The 24858-nt window shown below is 58.2% G+C and overlaps 2 protein-coding genes across 2 annotated transcripts; both read left to right on the top strand.

Annotated features, from left to right (window-relative positions):
* Nucleotides 1–1165: 1165 nt before the first annotated feature.
* On the top strand, nt 1166–14199 carry LOC130042678 (CAP-Gly domain-containing linker protein 1-like; the record flags this gene model as incomplete). The annotated part of the gene is given in 9 exon segments (XM_056134824.1): nt 1166–1250; nt 1984–2525; nt 6003–6127; nt 8141–8363; nt 11849–12026; nt 12029–12045; nt 12400–12503; nt 13507–13561; nt 13966–14199. Coding segments are annotated over 9 exon segments (1563 nt in total), but the record flags the coding sequence as incomplete, so codon positions are not given.
* A 2379-nt stretch (nt 14200–16578) lies between these two features.
* Nucleotides 16579–24077, top strand: LOC130042695 (CAP-Gly domain-containing linker protein 1-like). The gene is made up of 3 exons (XM_056134849.1): nt 16579–16631; nt 21375–21491; nt 23879–24077. Exons 2-3 carry the CDS (start codon nt 21408–21410, stop codon nt 24056–24058), a joined length of 264 nt encoding a protein of 87 aa, XP_055990824.1. The 5' UTR covers nt 16579–16631; nt 21375–21407; the 3' UTR covers nt 24059–24077.
* The last annotated feature ends 781 nt before the right edge of the window (nt 24078–24858 follow it).

Below are 24858 nucleotides of genomic sequence, written 5' to 3'. Positions count from 1 at the left end.
AGCTACCTAGAGTCCGTTGCTAGGGTGGTTGCCAAGGGGGTAGAGTTGAGTGGTCCAAGGTCCTCTTAGAAATTCCTTTCCTGGCCTTTGTTCCTATTCCCTCGGGGGGTCCAGCCTGCTCTGGGCCTCCTAATGTGGGTTAATTTTGACCAGACCTTGGGTCCCGTGCCCTCAGGTGGTCTTTTGGTGGCCATGAAGCTATTGTTGACTTCCTCGGAGTTCCATTGCCATGACGACGCTTCCCCCATCCACATGTCTGCCTCAGTTCTGTGGGTTAAGAAATGCAGTTAATACTGGCTTGTGGTTATCAAACTTGGGCACCGTCACAAGGAACGAAGGAAACGCCAAAACCTCCTTCGCTCCCCTTTGGCGCAATTTTTTTTCTTTTTGGGTCGCACCTGGTGATGCACAGGATTTACTCCTGGGTCTGCACTCAGGAATCAGTCCTGGCAGTGCTCAGGGGACCATATGGGATGCTGGGAATCGAACCTGGGTCGGCCACGTGCAAGGCAAACGCCCTACCCACTGTGCTATCGCTCTCCAGCCCCCCTTTGGCGCAGTCTTGCTGGGCCCTTTTCCCTGGCACTTCTCAGCCCATAGAAAAAAGTGTGCCTGTTGCTTGCCTTAGCTTCTGTGTGTAACCCCGGGCCTCTCACACACATACATACGCACACATGCACACACAAGACCAGCCATCACTGCTGAGTCGCCTCCCGGCTAGTCAGTGTCTGGACGGGAAGGTGGTCAGTGGCACTCACAGTGCACAGGGACGATTTCTGGCTCCTGAATGTGTTTGGGGGTGGGTGTGATGCCAGGGAGGGCGTGAGGGTCAGCTGCCCGCAGGGCAAGTACCTGTCCCCTCTGCCCTCTGGCCCTGAATCTGCTGTTGTTTGTTTGTCTGTTTGGGATTGAGTTTTTGTGCAGGAATGGCACTTGGTGGGCTCAGGGGGCTGTGCGGGAGGCTGGGGGTCGCACTCGGGGTGGCGAGTGTCAGACTGGCAGCTCTCTGGGCTCCGGAAGCTGCTGTGGTCACTCCCGTGAGACAGACTCTCTCCTCTGCTCTTCAGAGATTTATCCCTGAGAACGAGTGCGCCTCAGAAGGCCCCACAGTGGGCTCGACAGTCAGGGCCCGGTAGTGGCCGCGGCAGCGTCTGACCACCTGACCATGAGTCTGCTGAGGCCCAGCGGGCTGAAGGCCCCCACCAAGATCCTCAAGCATGGGAGCTGGGCCCTGAAGGTGCCCTCGGCCGGTAAGTGCGCTCAGCCCGGGCCAGGGGAGACTCATTTCCACCCGGGAACCCCCTCCCGAGTCCTCGCCCGGGAAGGGCTCCCTGAGCTGTAGGCACGTTCATGGCTCTGGGGACAGCTCTCACACACGAGTCTCACGTTCTGTGACTTTAGTGTCACGGCAACTGGTGACAGCTGAGGCGACCAACACGCTCCCTCCTAACTGCTAGCCCCCTCGCCCGGGCTTGGGGACAGGCTGAGGGAGGTGGACTCACCTGGACTAAAGGGCCTCATTGCCGGCCGTAGCCACAGTACAGTGGGGAGGGCAACCGGCACCCCATGGGACTCTCCAGCCTCAACCTCACATGAGTGACCCTGAGCGCAGAGCCAGAAATAGGCCCTGCGGACTGGCTGGAGTGCTCCCCCCCTAAAAGAAAAAGAAGATGGGCCAGTGGACACAGCAGAAATAAGACACTGTGTTGGAGCTTTCTCCTGGCTTGGTCCGTAGCATCACGGGGTGTGTCCAAAGATTTCCCCTCAGCTGCCCAAATATGACTGTGGCCTGGGATGCTGCAGTAGGTAGGCACGTCCCCTTCACGGCGGGCCCGGCCAGGCTTCACCACAAGCAGCCCCCGGCATTGGCTGGGAGTAGTCCCAAGCACTGCTGGGTGTGGCCACCCCCAACCACACTTTAACTGGACCTGGACAGGCCCTTCCTGACCCTTCTGACCCTTCTGACCCTTTCTGCTGTTCCAGCGGCTGCTCCCGTTGAGAAGTCCGTGCCTGGGGAGAAAACCCCCAGCGCCCCCTCCTCGGAGACGCAGGAGGAGTTTGTGGACGACTTCCAGGTCGGGGAACGAGTCTGGGTGAAGGGGAACAAGCCTGGATTCATCCAGTTCCTCGGGGAGACCCAGTTTGCCCCTGGTCAGTGGGCCGGGATCGTCTTGGACGAGCCCATCGGCAAGAACGACGGCTCAGTGGCGGGTGTGCGCTACTTCCAGTGCGAGCCGCTGAAGGGCATCTTCATCCGGCCGTCCAAGCTGAGCAGGAGCTGGCAGGCCGACGATGAGACCAACGGCCTGCAGCCAGCGCCTGCTGCCCAGGCCACACCGCCCCTGTCGGCCGCCCCGGCCCCTGCGGCCGCCCCGAAGGCACCCCAGCCCTCCGCGAAGGAGGCACCGGCCACCCCTCACATCAGCAACCTGACCAGGACGGCCAGCGAGTCCATCTCCAACCTCTCGGAGGCTGGCTCCCTCAAGAACGGGGAGCAGGAGCTGAAGCTCGGGGACCGGGTGCTGGTGAGTGCCGAGGGCAGCGGTCGCGGGTGGGTGTCCATTCGCCTGTCTGGTCCATCAGCTTTCCCAGACTCGCGGTTTGGGTGGAAGCACGAGCAGCCAGGACACCTGGTCCTGCACTTTCCAGCGTGATGGATGCGTGCGGGGATGCTGCCAGTTTTACCAGTTTAGCCAAAACAGGGTGGAGGGGTCATGCCGTGGGGAGGCCGTGTGCTTTGGATGCCTCTGACCCGGGGTTTAAGTCTTGGTCCCATGTACAGTCCCCCAAGCACATCCCGGAGTGATCCCTGAGCACCAAGCCAGAAGTAAGCCCTGAGCACTCTGACTGTGACTCAAAAAACAAACCAATGAACAAAGTTGGAAATCGGTTCCATTGCTCTGGTTTGTGATGTTTGTGTTTGGGGCGTCACAGGGCTCACCCTGAGCCGCTCCAGGCCATTCCGTGCGCAAGCCCTGAGCCGTCTCTCCAGACGTGTGTGGTTTGGTGTTTGGGCCACACCTGGCCATGCTCAGGGCTTCCTCCTGGTGCTGAACTCAGGGATCTGGTAGGGCTCAGGGGACCATCTGGGGTGTCGGGGATGGACCCTGGGTAGGCCACGGGTAGGGACCCGTCTCCGGAACATTCTCAAGAGTATGTTTTGCTGTCTTGGTTGCTCGATCTTCAGACTCAGCACCTGCTCTTGGGTTTCTCTGAGCAGCTCCTGGAAGGCCTTCGGTGGGGGCGAGGGGGCACCCTTTGTGAGATGAGTTTCTGGTGGGGGTCACCAGGTCCCTGCACATGGCATCCTCAGTCCACCCCAAGCCCATTCCTCTGCACAGCTCCCCTAAGCAGAGGCGCTTGGCTGTAGACAACTGTTCTCCCCAGCAGAAGCACTCAATAACGCTTTCAGAACCCGTGGGAAGCGGCCGGGAAAAGTCACCTCGGGGACGTCTGAGGCGGGCGGCTCTGACCAGACAGACTGGGGGCTGGCCCGGAGCCAGTGGCTTCCCGGGGACCACAGGGATGGCCATCGCCAGGCCGGTGTCAGAGCTGTGGAGGCCGGAGAGGAGAGCTGTGCAGGCGCAGGGTGGCCCTCGGAGGGTCCTGGAGGGTCACGGTCAGGGTTCAGGGATGGCCAAAGAGTAACACGGGGAGGGAATTGGAGCTGGAGGAGACTCACGGTTTAAAGACTGTTTGGGGGGCTGGAGCAGTAGTACAGCAGAGAGGGTGTTTGCCTTGCACTCAGCAAACTGGGTTCCCCGGTATCCCATAGGGTCCCCTAAGCATCGCAGGAATGATTCCTGAATGCAGAGCCACGACTCACCCCTCAGCATCGCCAGGTGTGACCCAAAGACCCAAAGAAGAAAAAAGACTTTTTTTTTTTAACTTGCATTCACAACCGTCCACACCCGGACATAGGGACACCAGTGTCGTTGGAACAAGGGAGCGGGGACACTGCCACTGGCTCTGCGGTGAATAACTCTGATCAGTTATTCATTTATTGGTGGTGGTGCTCAGGGCTGAGTCCTGGCCCTGTGCTCAGGGACCACATCCGGGCAGGTGTGTGCAAGGCCAACGCCCTGCCCGCTGTGCTGTTCCATCGCTCCATACCTCAGCTCGAGCACGCCTTTCAAAATGAAGTTTTTGAGGGTTTTTTTGGGGGACCACAACCAGCATAATGGCTGTTTTCTGAAAGAAGAAGGGGGAAAAAAGAAAACCCAAACACTTTCTTTGGTCTTTTTCCTAATTCAAGGAAGGTTTGCTTGGCGCTCCACGGCCTAACGCAGCCGTGGTCAGGAGGCCGTGGCGAGTGGGGGCTGGCCTCGGGGCACCGAGGCGAAGCTCCCGTGCAGGGCTGGCGCCCTCCCGGCTCTCCAAAGGGCCTCCTGCCCTTTGCCCCATTCTTCCCTGCGCACAGGAAGTCCAGGTTCTGCGCCAGCTGGCCCCGATGTTTACGTGACTGACCTCGGAGGAGCCCTTCGGAGGCTCTGAGACGGCTGTTCCAGCCTTAGGCCTGTGGAAGGCGGTCCCCTGCCCCTGGCACTCCCTGTCACTGGCAGTGGACAGACTGCCCCCATGCTTGTGCTACTTTGGTTCTCTCTGGAGACTCAGGGACCCTCAGTGGGCTCACTGGAAATGCCCAGCTCTGACCTCAAGTCCCGTCTGTGCTCGCAAGTAGGCAGGGGTCGCAGAGCGGGACAGTCAGTCTTATGGTGTCTCAGAGCGGGAGGTCACTCTGTCCGTCCTGTGGCGTCTCAGAGCCCAACCGTGAAGAGCTTCTCCGGGCTGATGTGCGGTGGTTCTCCTGACCTTGGGAGATCACTTCCCTTCTCTCCAGCTGAGCTCTGACAGAATGTTCTGGAGACAGGCTTGCGGCAGTTTTGGGCAGATGATATTTCCAGGATATGAAGTCAGGGTCTTGAGAGACGTGACTGGCTTCCAGCTGTGCTGTTCCAGGAGGCTGTTTCCGGGTCAGGGACGGCATGTTCTGTGCCAAATTCTTCGCCGATGAACTTTGCAGCCTCTTCTCAGCCCAGGGCCACCACCCCAGCCACCTGTCTCTTGTTCTTTTATTCCTTGTCACACTCACAGTGCCCAGGGCCCACGCGTGGCCACGGAGGCTGTGCCAGGGCCTTTGCACATGGCACTTCAGGACTCACAGAGACAGTCCTGGGTGACGCTGCTACCCCTCGTGCTGCGAGTGACCCCCGAGCACGTGAACCCAGTCCTGCCCCAGACCCGAAAAAAGAAAACCGCGCTCTCAGGCATTATTAGTTGAGGTCTCTCTCTCTCTCTCTCTCTCTCTCTCTCTCTCTCTCTCTCTCTCTCTCCCCCCTTTCTGTTTTGACTTTTTGGTTTTGGGGCCACTCCTGGCAGTGCTTATGGGTCACTCAGGCTTTGCACTCAGGAATCAGTCTTGGCGGGCTAGGGGGACCATCTTGGGTGCTGAAGATTGAACCCAGGGTGGCCACACACAAAGCCAGTGCCCTTCCCCCGGTGCTCTGGCCCTTTTTGTCAGCATTCCCGTCAGTGTCCAGCGCTGTGATTCTGTTTTGCTCTGCGTCCCGGGGGCCAAGCATCAAGCCAAGGCATAGTGAAGGAGAACTGGAAAATCGAACTCCGCTAAGATATGAGAACAGTCATTTTCCTCTAGCTGGTTTCTGGCTTAATTGTTCTCCAGCGGTGGGGTTGCCACGGCTCCGCTCCCACACCCGCGGGGCAGGGACCCCCTCGCCACACCAGGTGGCTGGCCTGGGTCAGAGATTCCCAGGGGTGTGGTCAGCCAGGCCACCGGTGTAAGCGAGTGGGCGTGAACGCCGCTGCCTTGCATGGACACTGAGCAGCAGCGTCTGCTCACCCTGTAGGGGTTGCAGGGGGAAATGGCACCTTGACCTTTGGGGTTTCTTCCGGAAATCCCTACTCTGAAGCCAGAATGTTCCTTCGCGGGGGTGGGGGCGCTTTGCGCAGTCCAGAGTGCCTGACCCGCGTCCCTCTGGCAGGTGGGAGGCGTGGAGGCCGGTGTGGTGCGCTTCCTCGGGGAGACGAACTTCGCCAAGGGGGATTGGTGCGGCGTGGAGCTGGACAAGCCGCTGGGCAAGAACGATGGCGCCGTGGCCGGAACGAGGTGGGTCCTCCTGCCCCCCCCAGACAGCCTGGGGCAATGCACGGTGCCCGGGAGGCGCTGAGGAGACTGCAGGCCACTTCACTTGGTTCTTAGGCGGGGCCACTTCCGGTGGCACTCGGGGACCCTGCAGGGATGTGGGGACAGCCTGGGGCTCCCACATGCAGCTGTGCTTGCCCGCAGGAACCCCCGGGCCTGCTGTCGCCCTTCAGATGCCGGGGAGGCTGCTTGGAATCGCCCTTGGTTTGCGCGGTGGGGGTGGGAGGCGTGCGAGGGAGTGTGTGTGTGAATGTATGAATGTGTGTGCTTCGGAGTGTGGATATGTATGTAGGAGGGTGTGTGTATGTGAGCGTGTGAGTGTGGGGCTGTGAATGTTGGTGAGGGCATGAGCATGTGAGTGTTGTTGGGGGTGTGAGCATGTTTGTGAGGGAATGAGAGCGTGTCATTGTTGGTTTGAGAGCGTGCAAGTGTTGGTTGGGTGTGCGTGTGTGTGACTGGGGCTGTGGGAGTGTGGGAGTGTTTGTTGGGGTTTGAGTGTAAGTGTGTTTTTGTTGGGGTGTGAGTGTGAGTGTGGGACGTTGGGAGTGTGGGAGTGTTGGTTGGGGTGTGAGTGTGTGGGAGTGTGGGAATATCGGTTGGGGTGTGAGTGTGTGTGTTAGTTGGGATGTGAGTGTGTGAGTGTGGGGCTGTGGGAGTGTTGGTTGGGGTGTGAGTGTGTAGGAGTGTGGGAATATCGGTTGGGGTGTGAGTGTGTGTGTTAGTTGGGGTGTGAGTGTGTGAGTGTGGGGCTGTGGGAGGGTATGAGTGCTTGTTGGGGAGTGAGTGTGTGTGAGTTTGGGGCTGTGGAAATGTGGGTGTGTTTGTTGTGCTCTGAGTGTGTGTATGTTGGGGTGGGAGTGTGAGAGTGTGGGAGTGTTGGTTGGGGTGTGAGTGTGTGTGTTTCTTGGGGTGAGTGTGGGAGTGTTTATTGGGGTGAGAGTGTTTGGGAGTGTTGGTTGGGGTGTAAGTGTGTGTTAGTTGGGGTTTGAGTATGTGTGAGTGTGGGGCTGTGGGAGGGTATGAGTGTTTGTTGGGGAGTGAGTGTGTGTGAGTGTGGGGCTCTGGAAATGTGGGAGTGTTTGTTGGGGTGTGAGTGTGTGTATTTGTTGGGGTGGAAGTGTGAGAGTGTGGGAGTATTGTTTGCGATGTCAGTGTGTGTGTTCCTTGGGGTGAGTCTGGGAGTGTTTGTTGGGGTGTGAGTGTGTGTTGGTTGGGGTGTGAGTGTGTGGGAGTGTTGGTTGTGTGTGAATGGGTGTTTCTAGGGGAGTGAGTGTGTGCGAGTGTGGGGCGGCTGTGAGCATGTGGGAGTGTTTGTTGGGGTGTGAGTGTGTGTGTGTTGGGGTTTGAGTTTGTGGGAGTGTGGGAGTGTTGGTTTGGGTGTGAATGTGAGTGTTTGTTTTGGTGGAAGTGTGAGAGTGTGGGAGTGTTGGTTGCGATGTGAGTGTGTGTGTTTCTTCGGGTGAGTCTGGGAGTGTTTGTTGGGGAGTGAGTGTATGTGAGTGTGGGGCTGTGGAAATGTGGGAGTGTTGGTTGGGGTGCGAGTGTGTTTGTTGGGGTGAGTGGGAGTGTGAGAGTGTGGGAGTGTTTGTTGGGGTGTGAGTGTGTGTGAGTGTGGGGCTGTGGAAATGTGGGAGTCTTGGTTGGGGTGTGAGTGTGAGTGTGTGTTGGTTGGCGTGAGTGTGTGGGAGTGTTGGTTGGGGTGTGTGAGTGTGTGTGTTTGTTGGGGAGTGAGTGTATGTGAGTGTGGGGCTGTGGAAATGTGGGAGTCTTGGTTGGGGTGTGAGTGTGTTTGTTGGGGTGAGTGGGAGTGTGAGAGTGTGGGAGAGTTGGTTGGGGTGTGACTGTGTGGGAGTGTGGGGCTGTGGGAGCGTGTTAGTTTGTGGGGGTGTGAGACTGTGGGACTCAGTGGACTCCGCGGTCGGCGCCTGTCTCTCTTGCCAAAGGTGTCTTTTGTCCCCCCCTCCTCGTTGTCCGCAGGTACTTCCAGTGTCAGCCCAAGTACGGCTTGTTTGCTCCCATTCACAAAGTCACCAAGATCGGCTTCCCCTCCACGACACCGGCCAAGGCCAAGGCGGCCCCCGCGAGGCGTGTGATGGCCACCACCCCCGCCAGCCTGAAGCGCCGCCCGTCGGCCTCCTCGCTCAGCTCCGTGAGCTCCGTGGCCTCATCCGTGAGCAGCAGGCCCAGCCACACGGGACTAGTAAGCAGCCCCCTCCCCGCCCTGTGCGATACTCAGGCCCCCACAGACTCCCAGGCCCCAGGGGCGAGAGGCGGAACAGGACCGGGTGGGCTGGGCAGCTCCGGGGGGCAGGCGAGTGGCTTCCCAGCCACCACCGGTGACAGGAGCAGGGATGGGCCTTTCCTCCGGTGCTCAGGGCTCGTCTCCGGCCCCAGGCTGCCGTAGCGATGAAGTGGGGAAGCTGAAGGGGGCGTCGGAGGGTCAGAGCGGGACCCAGGGACTCTGGGGAACGCTTGGCGCTTGGCGTTGCTTGTTTGCTCTCTCCGTCCCTCCCTGCTCCCTCCTGTCCCTCTGCACCCCTGTCGACACAGAGGGGCCTTGACTTCTGTCCATTGCGGGGCCGCAAGTCAAAGCTGGGGCCTCGTGGCTTCTCCCCTCACGTCTCTCTGAGTCCTAAACACTAAAGTGTGTCCGACTGTGCAAGGGTGTCCTGAGATATTGTCCACAGGGAAACGGGCCCACGATGGAGACGTGTCCCGGGGGGCTGGCTTTGCTGGGGGCTGCGCTTCCTGCCGCCCCCTCTGCTCCCTGCATTGACCCTCGATGCGGAAGAGGAGGGAGTGAGTGTGTGTGCAACGGAAGATACAAAACAGGTGACACGGGAACGGGAGCCAGGAGGCCGCGCGCCGTGGGCACAGGCCTGGGGCCAGTCCTGTCTTGCTTGACCACCACCAGGTTTCTCTGCCCTGCCTCCATCCTCACGTCCGACTCCTCCTTCCCCTCGCCTCGCCATTCAGGAGGGGAGCAGACTCAGAAGCCCCTCGCCTTCCCTCGCGAGCCAGCCCGTTTGTGGAATTCGGTTTTCTTTTTCTGCTTGACTGTGGGCCACACCCTGCAGTGCTTGAAGGGGCCGTTTGCAGTGCTGGGGTTGAGCCGGGGCCTCCCACATCCGAGCAAGAGCCCCACGCCTGAGCCGTATCTCCAGCCTCCCCCTGCTGTCTTGTTTTGTTCTGTTCTGGGGTCACACCTGGCAGAGCCCAGGGCTTTCTCCCGCCTCTGTGCTCGGGATTATTCCTGGCGGGCCTCCGGGATTGAGCCTGGGCAGCGCTGGGGCTTCGCTCTCCAGCTCTTTGGCCCCTGCCTTGCATATCTTTACGCAGGGTGGAGCTCACTCCTACACTGCACATCACCGTTAGCACATATGACAGGAATATAGAATGAGTCTGTGTGGCTTCATGGAAGTATACACCCACAACGTAATTCCATACGTGCACACACAAGCGTTCACACACACACAGGCACTCATACATGTACACGTAGTGCATACCGTATATACACAGGCTGATGGGTGTATACACACAGGCACGTACCTGCATAGACAGAACGCGCGCACGCACACAGCTGTGTGTAGACATGCCCACAGGAACGTACGTGCACGCATACATACATGCACACAGGTCCGTGCGTGCCCTGGGGGAGCCTCCCGGTTCGCGTGTTGGCTGAGTTGCTCTTCTGAGGTACCAGGCTCCCACAGAGGGTCCGGCCTTGCTGGCATGGAGCCTGGGGCCTCACACACCATGCGCAGGGCAGAGGCTTTGGCATCAACATCCTGAGTTCAGCTCGTGGCCCCGACCTTGCCCCGCCCCTCAGCACCGCCTCCCCCCATACCAGGGGTGCTGCTTTCTCCCTGCTCCGGCGCCTGAACCTCGCAGTCTCGTCTCCACGGTTGGCTGAAAGAAGCCGTTCGCTCCCGTGCTCGTTTCCTCAGGGAGCTGTCTCGGGCCCAGGAAGCGCGTGCGTCCAGCCGGCCCCACCCGCTCAGGCCAGGAGGCTCGGGGAACACCGCCGCCCACCTTTCCTAGTTTATTTTTGCTCTTTGGTTTTGGGGCTCACCTGGCAGTGCTCAGGGACTCCAGGCGTGGTGCTTGGGGGCTGCTCCCGGTGGAGGGGGTTTGAGCCCAGGTCTTGGTGGAGACCCCCAAGGCTGTCAAGCTCTTCCCAGCCACCCCTTGAAATCAGAGTTGACTGCAGTTCCCGGCAGCACTGCACATGGCTGGGCCCGAGAGCTCGTGTGCTCCTAGAAATTTTATTTATTTATTATTTGGTTTTGGGGCCACACTCAGGGGTGCTCAGGGCTTATTCCTGGCTCTCTGCTCTTGGGGTCACTCCTGACAGTGCTGGATCTTGAACCTCTGAAAGCACCTTCCATCCCCCAAAAAAGAAATCTCTTTGGCCCTGGGGAGAGCATTTAATCTGACCAATATACTTTAAGTGTATTGGGGAGTCACGGCCAGATCCTTACGCAGAGGCAAGGATGACCCGCTCCCCGGACAGAACCAGGTAGCTCGAGAGTTCGCAGCAGGCAAAGCAGCAGTGGACAGCCTGGGCCCTGCTGGGCCTGTCAGTCAGCAGGCAATTGGCAGCAGCTCAGATGATGCAGGGAAGCGGCAAGAGCAGGGCGATGGGTCAGGCGTGGCCGGGCAGAAGGAGCAGACGTCCTCGGCCACCCCCGCCCCAGCGCCCGCCACCGTGTGCCTGAAGAATGAAGACCAGGTCCCGCTGTGTCCCCGCCTGCAGGGGCCGTTGTGCCGCAAGGAAACTGGTCTGCAGAGCGACCATGAGTGACCACGAGCCCAGGACAGAACGGACAGGACCCCCGGTCCCCGCGGCCCTCCAGCCCACTCCCCTCCCCTCCTCACTGTCTTTGCCTCTTCTCTCCTTCCCTTTGTGCTTGGTCTTCCCCTGAGCTGCCCTTGCTGTCCTGCTCGCTGGGCGTGAGCCTTCACACATGCTCACCCACCACTTGTTCCTTTTTTTCCTGGATTTTGGGCCACACCCCAGCAATGCTCAGGACTTACTCCGGGCTCTGCACTCAGGAGTCACTCCTGGTGGGCTCGGGACCCTATGGGGTGGGTACCTGGGATCCAGTTCGGGCAGCGGCGTGCAAGGCCAGCGCCTTCCCCGCAACTTTACCATTCTAGCCTCTCATCCCCCCTTTCGAAGGCAGATGGCACAGGGGTCTTTTATGGGGTCACACCCAGTGACCCTCAGGGGCACGGGGCCATTCCCAGAGACAAGAGTCTCTGGTTACTGCTATTCAGGCCTGGGGCGGGTGCTGGGGAGAGCGAGGTGAGCTGGAAGGAAGAGGAAGAGAGAAGGGCCAGGCTGCCCTGGGAGACCCTGACGGACCTGCAAGGCTGAAGATGCTGGAGCCGGCCTCAAGCTCATGCCAAGGGCTCAGCCTTAAGGAAGCTCAGGCCAGAGCGGGCTGTGGAGGGGGCTGCCTCCAGCTCTGCAGAAGAGTCTCTGGATTCCCACGAGGCCCGAGGTCAGTGGAGCCCAGGTCCCGTCCAAGGACCTTCGGGAAGGTTTCAAGACGCTTCTGCTGAGAGTCGCTGGCCCATATGCACGGATGCAGCGCTGCTCCATCTGCTTTGCTGAGGATAGCCGTGTGCATGCCCGCGTCCGCCACCCCCACCCCCTTCACGTCTCTTTTTCCTTTGCAGTTGCCAGAAACCTCCTCTCGCTATGCCTGCAAGATCTCCAGCACAACCGCCCTCCAGGAGGTGCTGAAGGAGAAGCAGCAGCACATTGAGCAGCTGCTGGCCGAGCGAGACCTGGAGCGGGTGGAGGTGGCCAAGGCCACGAGCCATGTGGGGGAGATAGAGCAGGAGCTGGCCCTGGCTGGGACGGGCACGACCAGGTGACGTCTGTGCAGACGGCAGTGCCGGGGCCAAGAGACGCTTGCGGCAAATGCTGGGCGCGACCTTGGTGCAGGCGGTGCAGGGAGAGGCCGTGGGTCCCCGTCTGCCGTCGTTGCGGTGGCATCCGGCGCGTGGTTTGATCGCATGCACCTTCTGCTCACCCCGTGGGGGTTCAGGGAGCGCCGAGTTATCCCCGCTGGTGCTTTCGTGGTGTGGTTCCCCCCCGGCCTTCCAGAAACGCTGCGGCTTAGGTGGGAGACGTGTTCAGCATGCCGCGGTGGCAGGTGGCGGTGCCAGCCCACAGAGGGCTGTCGGGGGTGGGCGAGGACACTCACGCGCAGTTGCCTCCACAGCACGTCCTGGAGCTGGAGGCCAAGATGGACGAGCTGCGGGCCATGCTGGAAGCGACCGACTGGGAGAAGGTGGAGCTGCTGAACCAGCTGGAGGAGGAGAAGAGGTGAGGCCGTGCCAGGAGCTGGGGGGCTGCCTCGGGTGGGGTGCTCCTGGCCTTCCAGGGCTGTGAGAACCACAAACTAGCGGGTGCCCAGTCCTGAGAGTGGCCTCATTGGGGGGGATGGGGGGAGCTCACTGGAGCCCAGCCACCCCCGGCCCTCCCTGCTGTGTCCACGTGGCCTGGTGTTCAGGAGACCTGTGCTGGGTGGCCGGGAACTGTCGTATCCCAGTGGGGCCCTGTGGGAGTCCCTGGGGTTAATCCTGGGCGGGAGGAAACCCGCAGCACCCATGGGGCACGGCAGCAGACAGGCAGGGCTCAGGCCAGGCTGCAGACAGACGGACACGGGGTGCCGGCCAAGACGGTCTTCTCAGATGGGCTCCCGGCAGTGTGGTGCCCAGGGGCACTGCCAGTGCCCGGCTCAGCCCCTCAGCTCCACATGCTGAACTCACCACGTCCCCTGGGAGCCCCTCCTATCCCCCCGCCCTGGCCCCGAGTCATTTGCTGCTTCTCCCCCAGGGGCTCAGTTGTTGTCCCGATGCGGGGACAGGCGCTGGCTGGGAGGGACTGGCACGCGCACCTGGTCAGTCTCTAACCACCTCTGTTAGCTGCGAGGCAGAAAAGGCTGATATGACACTGTGCCTGGCGTTGGCTCGACAGAGCTTCCTCCTGTAGCCTGCGGGTACCACCCAGTGCTCACAGCCGAGGGGACTCGCTGACTTTTTTTTTTTTCTTTTTGGGTCAATCCAGCGATGCTCCCTGCCTCGGCACTCAGGAATTACTCCTGGCATTGCCCAGGGGACCATAATGGGATGCTGGGAATTGAACCCGGGACGGCCACGTGCCAAGACAAATGCCCTGTCCGCTGTACTCTCGCTCTGGCCCTCGCTGACTCTCTCAGCCCTCCTGTGTGTGGAGGCGGGGGCTGGGTCAGGCGTGCATCTACAGGATGGTGGCCCTCAAGGGGGGCAGCAGTGACGCCCCTCACAACTCTCCCTCTCCCCCACAGGAAAGTGGAGGACCTCCAGTTCCGAGTCGAAGAGGAGTCCATCACCAAGGGCGACCTGGAGGTAAAGCCCGGGCAGGTCCCAGAGGCTTGCAGGGTGCAGGCAAGGATGCGGGGTGGCCTGGCCGACCCCGCCGGGACCACTTCTGCTGGAGACTCCGAATCAGACAGGGATACCAGGGGTCATGCACCTGGCAGGGCCCGGCGGAGGCACCTCTGCTCCTTGGGGCCGGAGGCTGCTGTTGATGAGCGTTTTCCTCTCGTTCTGACAGTTGGGTCTACGCCTTTGCCTCAGCTTTGATTTTCAGTCGAGCAGCACAAATCAAATCCTTTAGAACCCCAGTTTATTGGAAGGTATTCCTTAAAACAAGAAAAAGCAAACAGTCAGTTTGCAAAAGAATAATTTCTATTTCTGCTTCTTTTCCTTCCTGTTTTAAGTTCATGGAAATTTTGTTTTCCCACCAGAAGGAGGTGAAGGCCCTGCAGGCGGCCTCCGAGAAGCTCGCCAAGGAGAACGAGGGGCTGAGAACTAAGCTGGACCATGCCAACGAGGAAAACACGGACGTGATCGCCCCGTGGAAGTCCAAGCTGGAGACGGCCATCGCCCCGCACCAACAGGCCATGGGCGAGCCGAAGGCATCCGTGAGCCGGGGCGTGGGCGCCGAGGCGGCCGAGCTGGCCGAGCTCAAGATGCAGATGGAGAGGCTGCAGTTCGAGTACCAGCAGGAGGTAGAGAACTCGAAGGCCCAGCAGGTGGCTGAGCGTGCAGCGCACGCCTTTGAGCTGCAGACGCTCAGGTCGCGGCTGGTCAGGACAGCCCAGGAGCAGAAGAACAGCCTGGAGGCCGCGCGGGCCAAGCTCGACCAGACCGAGGACCAGCACCTGGTGGAGATGGAGGACGCCCTGAACAAGCTGCAGGAGGCGGAGACGAAGGTAACGCACCTGGAGGGGTTGCGGGCCATGTGTAGGCAGCAAGCCCAGGCCCTGGCCGACGCCACGGCGCAGCTGGAGGCCACCCAGCAGAAGCTCTTGCAGCTCGATGGGCTCCGAAAGGCCAGTTCCGAGGTCAATTGGGAATGGAGAAGCTCAGGCAGCAGCTCCAGGTGGCTGAGCAGCAGATTCAGGAGTTAGAGAATGCAAAGCGGGCCGAGAGTGGCAGGTTGGTACCCGGGTGCCCTCGCCCACTTCCACGCTCGCTCCCTGCATGCTGTGTGTCTGTCTGCTCGCCGCCGTGTTCCGGCTTGGTGCTGACAGGTCTCCCGGTCACGTCCCGTGCGGTTCCCTCTGATGGGACTGAGAACGTGTCGGCACGATTCTGGGACTGTCATTGGTCCCCAGCACCCAGATGCCGTGCAAGCCTTGGCCCCGGCTAATTGGGCCCGTCTGGGGTCTTTCTGAAACTGAGAACTCTTCACAAGGCCAGTGAGAAAACAAGATAGGAGCCCCCAAAGCAAACCTCTGCCCCCCCCCTTGGGCCCCCTGCGTACTCGCCGAGTCCGCCCAGACCCTTGGGCTCGAGTCTGGCCGCAGGGTTCTTTCCCTGACCTTGCTGACCACCTGCTCGTGTGACTGGCTTTGCCAACCTCTCCCCGAGGCGCCTCAGTTTCCAGCTGGTGCTCAATGCCTCTGAGCCTCTGAGCTCCCTCAGGGCTGGTGACGTGGCCCATCTTGGTATTTCTCATTGCCGGCCCCTCCCTGCCTGCAGCACAAGCCCCTGCCCAGCCCTGCAGAGATTTCATCCCTTTCAGCCTCTAAGGGGTGCTTGGGCCAAGTCCGCCTTCCAGCATGGCCTCCTGCTGGCCACGGACATGGACTCTCATGGTAGCCCTGACCCTGGGGAAGGACAAGACAGTGAGATCTGGGCCAAGCCGAGGAAGCTGCAGTTCTCACCCAGGAGCCCCTTGGAAAAATGCCCTTTAACTCCTATAGGATTGTGGTGGCAGGACGCACCCTCCCAGCCGCCCCCCACTGACCCCCATGGCGCTGTGCGCTTTGTTGAAGAAACTTCTCTGTTGGCCAAGATGGAAGGGCTGTGGGATTTGTAGACAGGACTGACAGACATAACAGAAGGACCCAGAGACCCCCGGGAGTTCCTCTCAGGACTCAGGACTCCTTAGCTGACATTCCAGAAACAAACAGAATCAATTCCTAGGACACAGCAGGGCATAGTTGAACCACTTGTTCGCATCAAGATGTAACAAACGTCACGTTCTGCTGTCTAGTGGATTAGAGGTTCTTCAATTTAAATTTCATATTGAAACCCCTCAAACTTTTAAAGTCACAGACAAGAAACTACAAGAAAGTAAATCTTGGGGGCCAGAGTGATAGTACAGTGGGAAGGGCATTTGCCTTGCACACGGCCTACGTGAGTTCGATCTCCAGCATCCCATAGGGTCACTGTCATTGTCACTGTCCTCCCTTTGTTCACCAATTAGCTCAAGCGGGCCAAGAAAAAAAAAGATAACATTTTCTTCCCTCCCTTCCCTCCCTTTCCCTTTCTTCCCTGTTTCCTCCCTCCCTCCTTCGTATCCTTAGCCTCCCTCCTCCCTTGCTTACGTCCTTCTTCCTCGCCAAGCCATGCTCTCGGCTCTGGGGTCCTCCCGCCCAGCAGTAGTGGGTCTTTCAGCTTGTGGACCGATCTCAGGCTCGCCCAGTGGTGCTGCAGTTCCAACTCGGGCCTGGTGTGTACTCCAGCCCTTTGTGCCGTCTCCCCGCCCCTGGAAAGTCAGTCTTTCTCATAGGCTTTCTTATTTTCTGGTCACTCCAAATGTAGGTCTAGAAAACGCCTCTGTTTGAGCCGTTTTCAGTAACCACTAGACAGTCATCACCAGAACTGATGGCGCCAAGGCCTTGGCTTTGAGAACTTCAGGCAATCGCACTCACCTCACGCCTCTGTTTTTCGGGGTTGTGTTGGGTCATGGGCTTCTCATACGTGCTTTCTGTTTTGTTTTCCCCTTCCTGTTCCTGTTCGTCCCCTTGGTCCATTCACTCCATCCTTGTCTCTCTGGTAGGCCGAGAGCCTGGCCGAGGAGCTGCAGGGGAAGGAGCTAGCGCTTCGTAGTCTTCAGGAGAACTTGAACGAAGTCAGTCGAGTGAAGGAGGCTTTGGAGAAAGAGCTTCGGAGTTTGGTGAGTACCAGGGGAGTCGGACGCTGATCTTTACATTGCTGAGGGCAAAGCGAAGCCTCCTCAGGCGAGCTCGGCCCTATCGCCTCTGAGGCTCACATTGTGTGTGTGTATGTGCTGGTGAGCAGAGTCGCCGTGTGTGTGCGGGTATGTTTGTGTGTTTGTGTGTTTGTGTGCATTGTATGCGTTGTGTGTGTGTGTGCGCGCGTGTGTGCTGGGGGCAGGCAGGGGGCCCACAGCTGATGGTGGCCCCCGGCTCCCCGCAGGGGGAGAAGGTGGACGTGAGCCGCAGCCAGTCCCAGGCTCTGCAGGCCGAGCACGCCAAGTCCACCACGGAGAGCCAGGCGCAGCACGAGGAGGCGCTGCAGGCCCTGCAGAAGCTGCTGCTGCAGGCGGAGGAGAAGCTGCAGGCGGTGCAGGCGGAGAACGGGAGCCTGCTGCGGGAGGTGGCCGAGCTGAAGACGCAAGCCGACAAGGCCAAGGTGTGTGGGCGCAGGGCCGCCGTCTCGGGGTCGGGCTCTGTTGGGGGCCTCGGCCTGCAGCCTCAGACACTTCCTCCGTCCGTTGGCGCCTGTGAGAGCCAGAAGGGGGTTGCTCCCGGGGCGCCCGGCAGAGCACATAGAAGCCCAGGGACCCCAGCTTGGGTTGTCTGTTTTGTTTTTAGCTTGCTCAGTAAGTTCAGGCCTTCGTGTTTTCACTTGACTGCTCAAAGGCATTTTTTCATGTATCAAAGAAATGTTAAGGTTCGAAGCTCAGTGGGGAGAAATAAAGCGGCTGGAACTAGTGCAGTGAGAGGGCACTTGCTGTGCACGTGACCCACCGGGGGATCCCCAGCATCCCCCATGGTCCCCCAAGCACCCAGGAGGAAGCCGTGACCTCTGCCGGGTGTGAACCCCAAAACAAGAAGGAAAATAATGTACACACACATATATGTGTGTACATACATAACATGTACATATGTGTACATCTTTATATCCATATAATAAGTGTATTTTAATTCATATGTACATATTTTGATACATTTTCAGTTTTACACACTTGGTCCCATGTATAGTTTATACATATATGTGTATGCCTATACATATATGTGCTTGTATGTATATGTGTGTGTATACATATCTATAAGCCAGTGGAAAGAAAACGGAACCGAGCTTACATCAGAGGAAACCAGGGCTGCTGAGCGGCGGCCATGGCCCGCGTGTGTGTTGGTGCCCGGCCTCTTTCCACCACGCACCAGAGCCAGGGCTACGTCTCCTCTCTGGACCACCTGCACGGCCCAGTTCTGTGGCCAGCAGCCTCGTGTGCATGCTCAGGTCAGTCCCATTCCAGTAACCTGACCGTCAGCGGTCAGCTGCCCAGCGCACGCCAGTAGCCTGCTGCGGCTCATGGCTGCTGAGCTGGACAGAGAAGATAGCCCTTGCTGCAGAAAGTTCTGGAAAGTACATGGCGGTTAAACTATGGTGTGCATTGAGACTCAGAAACGAAGACGCACAACCCGTTGCTGACGGGCAGGGAGAGCAGGTGAGGGAGACTCTGGCCCGTGTGCGGCCACTCCTCCTGGAGCCCCTGGGCCCCTCCCAAATTTCTGCAAACACTGCCCTCCCATTGTTCATCGATTTGCTCGAGCGGGCCCACTAATGTCTCCATTTTGAGACTTGTTGTTACTGTGTTTGGCAAGCAAAACCTGTTGGCTTCAGTCTCCAAAGCTTGGTGGATTAGTCTGGATTTTCTATAAAGTGTAAAACTTTTGGGACTAAGTCCATTTCCTGCCTCTGTTTGTCCCTGTGAAAGTCGTTTTGCAAGCAATGGTTGCTTTTCCCTTCCCCTCCTGCACAAAGTTCAACAACAAAATACTTTTTGTAGTTCTTTGAATTGTACTGGAAACTAGTTTTTTAATGCATCCCTTCTATGACAGAGTGATGGATTTTGTAATGGAATAATTGAAGTGGGGGGAAAAATCTTATGCCCCAATGTCAAGATCCAACTGTACTTAAAACTTCCGGGGAGCTGTCAGGAATAATTTCAGACGGCATTTCAAAAATAAAATGGCTGATAGTAGAATGGGTAGTGCTGCCTTGTACTTGGCCAACCCGGGTTGATCCCCAGCATCCCGTATGGTCCTCCGGCCCTGCCAGCAGTGATCCCTGAGCACAGAACCCTGAGCGAGACCCGAACACCACCAGGTGTGGGGCCCCCATCCACAAAATAGGCAGGTAGATATGTTGACCCTGTGAAGCTAACTGCGTTTGAGCCTCTCCATCCTGCGAGTGTGTGTGTGTGTGTGTGCGTGTGTGTGCGTTTGTGTGCGCGCACGTGTTTGTGTGTTTGTGTGTGCATGCACGTATGCACGCGTGTGCAGGTAAGACTACTCTGCCATTTTCATTTCTGGTGTTTAGGCCACATTAAGTGCTTGGCTTGCTTGTGCCTGCTTGATCTCATTCTTGTTTCCGTTCTTGCCCGCTTTTGTTTCTGTAGTCATTAACTTACCTAATAACATCAGAGGAAATTGAGCTGATGTCGGAGGATCGCAGGGCCCTGAGGTCAGAGAATCAATTGCTGGCGAAGGAGAAGCTCTCTCTGAAGTCAGAGAGAGAGTCATTGCTATTGAAGTTGAAGGAAGCGGAGGCCAAAAACTCTTCGCTGCGGGAAGAGCAGAGGAAGCTCTGGCTGTTGAACCAAGCGATTCTTTTCGATAAAGAGAAGGTCATTGAGGCCAGGCGGGCCGCAGAGAAGCTCTGGCAGGAGGAGCAGCTCGGCCGAGAAGCCCTCGAGGCAGAGAAAGAGAAAGTGCTGGAAGAGGGCAGGGCGGTGCAGGAGGAGCTCCAGAGGGTGCGCGCGGAGAACGACGCCCTGCAGGTCGCCAAGGTGGGGCTGCAGGCCCTGGTGGAGGAGCTGCAGATGAGCAAGAGCAGCCTGGTGGCTGAGTGTAAGAAGGGCCTGGAGGAGAGGGGCCAGCTGGAGGAGCATGTCAAGAAGCTGGTTCTGGAGAACCTATCCCTGGCCAAGGACAAGGACAACATCATCCAGAAGCTGCAGTGCTCCTATCATGAGCTGGCTTGGGATCAGAAGTCGCTGGCGCAAGAGATCGAGGAGCTCACGGCCGAGAAAGAGTCGGCCCTCGAGAAGCAGTTGGAGCTCGACAGCCTGTGCGTGGCCCTGAAGCTGGAGCGTGACGGCCTGGCTCAGAGGAACAAGGAGCTGCAGCTCGAGAAGGACCTGCTGCGCCAGGAGCAGGAGAAGCTGGGCGCCAGCCTGGAGGCGGCGCTGCAGGCCAAGGAGCTGCTGGGCACCGAGGCCAGCTGCCTGCGCACGCAGCTGGACGAGGCCACCAAGACCGTGCACAAGGCCGAGCTGGAGGCGCTGCAGCAGGAGCTCCAGGGGCTGGCGGCCAGCCAGGGCGCCCTCGAGGCGGCGCTGCAGGAGGCCAGGGACGCAGCCCGCAGCCTGGAGAAGACACACGCCAGCGTGCTGCAGGCCAAGGAGGCGCTTGACGCCGAGCGGCAGGAGGAGTGCCGGCGGCTGGCGGAGGACAGGCTCGCGGCACAGCAGGCCCTGGCGCAGGAGCGGGAGGCCCGCGCCAAGGAGACCCAGGCGGCCGCCCACGAGGCCAGCCAGCTGCGAGGCCGCCTGGGGCTGCTGGAGCAGGAGGCGGAGGAGCTGCGGGCGCGTGCCCAGGGGCTGCAGGCCGAGCACCTGGACCTGCTGGAGGAGAAGGCGCGGTCAGAAGAGAAGGTGGCCGAGATCCTGCGGGAGAAGGAGCAGCTGGCCGGCAGTTACTTCCTCCTCCAGAAGGAGGTCAGTCGGCTGGCCCAGACCAGCAGCCACGTCTCGGCCAACCTCCTGGAGGCCCAGAAGGAGAACCGCATACTGAGGAAGGACAAGATCAGGCTCACCTTCAAGATCAGAGAGCTCAAGACGCTGCAGTCTTTTACGGTAAAGTGGAGCAGGCCCGACCCCCGTTGGCCCCGGGCACCCCCTTTTAGCGGTTAAGAGGATTGCTCTTCGTCGGCACAAGGAGCGGTGGATCCCCACGGAACCCGTGTGTCACGGGCTGTTTGCTGCGGGCTCAGGGACAGCTCGTCACCACGTGCCTGCTGACCTCTAGGACAAGGCATAAGCTGTGAATAAAACCAAGAAAGGACAGTATGTTCATTTCCGGGGGGAGTTCTCACGGAAGATTGCACTGTGGCTCTTCAAGACGTAAGGGAAGGCATGAGAGAGGCACTAAGTTGTAAAGCAAAGCATTGTCTTCCGGGGGGACTTTGAGCGGTTGCCCTGAGTCTGCTCACTTGGGTCTCGGGGGTGCCCTGTGCCACCAGCAGTGTGCCCGGTGCAGGGCAGCCTGGACTCGAGGGTGCCTGGTGCCGGGCAGGTGTTCTCTCTTCCCAGCTCACTCAGGGTTTACCTTTCTCCCATTCCCACACCTGTGCTCACTGCTCACATCTCCTCTCCTTCCCCCCCGCCCCCACGCTTTCCACCCAGGCCTGCTTAGCTGTCCGCTCATGTCATTTTTATTCTGTGTGAGGAATGGAGGCTCTTGGGAGCCCTGGGCTGTTTCTGGGTGTCAGTCTTGCTGCTGAGCGGCTCAGACGTGAGTCCCCGCAGGATGAACCGGCGGCCAGCGGGGCCGGAGCCACTGTGGCAGGTGTGGGTGGTTTGTGGGGCGTTTCGCGCTGTGTTGTGCCACTGTTGCCAACCCCTCCCTGCCCCCCCCCCGGCGTGGCTCAACGAGGTTTCTCTCTCCAGGCTGTGCAGACAGCGGAAGATGCCAGGCATTTTATGCAGCAACTGTCCCAGGAGAAGACAGAGACCCTGGCCTCCCTGGAGGACACCAGGAACACCAATGCAAACTTGCAGAATGAGGTGGGTGATGGTGGTGACCAGGGCGTGTAGGCCCGGCCTCAGCCTTGAGAGAAACTATATCCTGGGCCAGAGCGATAGCACAGCGGGGAGGGCGTTTGACTTACACACGCCAGACCCAGGTTCAATCCCCGGCATCCTATCTGGTCCCCTGAGCACTGCCAGGAGTAATTGGTCCCTGGTTCTCGCATGGGACAGGAGGGGAAGTGTACCCCTGCATGACCCCTGTATGACCCCTGGGGAGGTGCTGCGCGGAGTGACCACACAGAATCTGGGGGACATGGGGCGGCCTGGCGAGATCACTGAACAGCTGACCATTCCCAGACTGCTCGGCGGAGCAAGGAGCCCGGCAGGGACTGGACGCCCCAGTTAGCTCGCCCAGAGCCTGGGCCGGGACAGGAAGAGAAGCCACATGTGTTGACATACGCAGCATTTCAAGGCTCTTTGATGACCGTGAGAAGGCGAGCCAGTGCCCTCTGACCACACAGCCCCACTTTCCCGGGCTCGAGTGACTGCTGACGGCCTGGGCTGCTCCTCCCTCGCCAGGAGTGATCCCTGAGCACAGAGCCAGGGCATAGTCCCCACCGCACCAAACAAACCAAACTGACTACCCACAAAGGTTATAGATGAGCGTGTATACATACACAGACATGTACATATGTATATATGTGTGTATGCTTCAAAAGAGTTGGGGAATACCTACCATTTAAAATATCCGAGAGTGGGGCCGGAGCTACAGCACAGCAGGTAGGGTGTTTGCCTTGCACGTGGCCAAGCCAGGTTCCATCTCCGGCATCCCATATGGTCCCTGAGTGCAGAGCCAGGAGTCACTCCTGAGCAACGATGGCTTGTAACCCAAAAGCCCCCCCCCCAAATGAATTCATTAATCACAATAAAAGAAGCCAAAAAGAAGGAAGCTGAGGAAGAAGGGGCGGTGCTCACCTGGCGCGCGTGAGAACCAGGGGCTGGGCACACGCTGCCGGAACCCCATCCCCACATGCTCCCAGCACAAGAGGTGATGCTTACGGAGTGAAAGGCCCCATGGACAAGGACACATCCCTTCAGTCAAGGGGTCACGTCCTTGCCAGAGCCGAGAAGCCAGACCCCTCCACAGCCCTTACTCCTGCTGCTCTCCCAGAACCTGGGCTTCGGGCTCCCATAAAATTGGCAAATCTTCACTTTGCCAGAGTCGAACACCACTTTGGAGGGCCTCCTTCCCATCAGGAAGGTCCGGTCGCAAACGGAAACGTCCACCAACATGTGGCTGTCCCGGCCACGTTGTGCATGCTCTGGGCGCAGAGCTGGGGAGTCTGGTCCTCTGGGCCGCCTTCCTGCTTCTTGCTCCTGTCGAGGGAGACAGCTGGGTGGGGTCTTCTGGGGTGTGCACACTTGGCTGCAGACCCCAGTGCCCGCACCTACCATCACCAGGCTTGCGTCTGGCCTGCGGCAGGAGTCAGCCTTGGGGCCTCCTTGATGTCTCTCCTTCCCAAACCCCCTTCCATCCCACCTGGCCTGCAACACTTTATAATTTGAATCCTCTCCAAGGAAGGGGACCATCTGGGTCCCAGTGCCCTGTGGAGTTCCCGCACACCCTCACTTCCTGCACTTCTGTACTTAACAGCCGTTGTCCTGGACAGCACATGTGGACTGAAGTGAACTTTGCATGTGGGCTGTGGAGGTGGACCCTGCATGGGCTTGTTGGGAACTGAACATTTCCATGTTTTTTTGTGTTTGTTTTCTTCACCTGGAGGAAGAGAGATCTGTGTTTCTTGGCTCCAGTGTGGGAGGGCCTGGGCACTCTCAGAGACTCCTCATCAGAACTTGCCCCGAGGGAGAAAAAGAATCAGTCAGCTTTATGGTTTTCTTTCTTCTTTCTTTGGGGGCCACACCTGGCGATACTCCGGGCTTCCTCCTGGCTCTGCACTCAGGAATCACTCCTGGCTGCTCTCCAGTGGCCCCTATGGGATGCCAGGGATCAAACCTGGGTTGGCTGCGTGCGAGGCAAGCACCTTTCCCGCTGTGCTATCACTCAGACCCAAACCTGCCAGTTTTTAAGTGAAACATGAATGTTTGTGCCTATAGTCATGCTTACCTTTGTAAAGTGGGATTCCCCCCCCCCCCGCCCCGTGGATTTTAAAGAAGTGAGTCTGTCTTTGTAGGAGAGGGAAGGCCCTCTTGACTCCCTGCTCTGAGAGGAACCGAGGGGGCCCAGCATGTCCTCCTGGGGTCTTCCCTGGGGCACCCGGGAGCTTGCGCTCAGGAAGGGAAAGGGGAGCTCTGGCTGCCTCCAACCCTGGGGCGGGGACTGGAAGCGGGGCCCAGCCTCCTCTGTGGCGGGCTCCGATGGCTCCCGCAGATGGCTCACCGTCTCACGCTCTCCTTTAACACAGATCGATTTCCTGAATTCCGTGATCGTGGACCTCCAAAGAAAGAATCAGGACCTCAAGATGAAAGTGGAGATGATATCCGAGGTGGCTCTCGACGGGAACGGGGACGACTCAACAATTACGACGACAACTTCGGCCCGGCCACCCCATTCTCTGCACTGTGCAGCAATCACCAGCACTTGAAGGATGACATAACCAGCTATTTGTGAAACACCTAGAGTAACCATTTTACTGTCTTTACAAGGTTTACATTTTTCACTGTGGTTTTAGATGAATGGATGATGAGAAATTCAACATTACTAATTTTGGATTTTCTTACTACTAAAAGATTGAATGAAGGACCTCAACCATCAGAAGTTTATCATCCAGTTTCAATCTATTTTTCTTTATTTGAATGTTTTCTAGTTCTGTCAAAAGTGATAATGTACCATCCAGGCTACATGTATAATAAGAACTTCTATAATTATATGTATGATTTTGATGTATTTTCCTCTGGAGATTATCAGCTGTCTGACAAGTGAAAGATCTGGATCCATTGAAATTTTTAGTAATGACCATTATTGAAATTGTTTCACAAACTATGTAAAGCAGTATTAAAATTTGAGCAAGCAAGTGTTCTATATCTACTTTAATAAAATTATTTATTTTTTGCCAGTGATAACTGATTATTCTCAGGTTTCTTTAGAAAAGATTTTTGGCTAGCAGTGAAGAACTATAGAGTCAAATGAGTCAAACAGTTTCTACAATGGAATTCTGATACACCAATTTCTTTTTGTTTCTTTATGTTTGTGCCACCCCTGGTGATGTCTTAGGGCTTATTCATGGCTCTGCACTCAGGAATCACTCCTGACAGTGCTTGGGCAGACTATATGGAATTACAGGGATTGAAGCCAGATTGGCCAAAGCAAATGCCCTACCAGCTGCACTATTGCTCTGGGCCTGTAAACCATTTTCTTAAAAGCGTTTATCTTGGGCTAAAGAGA

This window comes from Sorex fumeus, unplaced genomic scaffold (genome assembly GCF_029834395.1).
Source record: "Sorex fumeus unplaced genomic scaffold, SorFum_2.1 ptg000107l, whole genome shotgun sequence".
Lineage (NCBI taxonomy): Eukaryota > Metazoa > Chordata > Mammalia > Eulipotyphla > Soricidae > Sorex > Sorex fumeus.
This window is presented reverse-complemented; position numbering and strand designations above follow the sequence as displayed.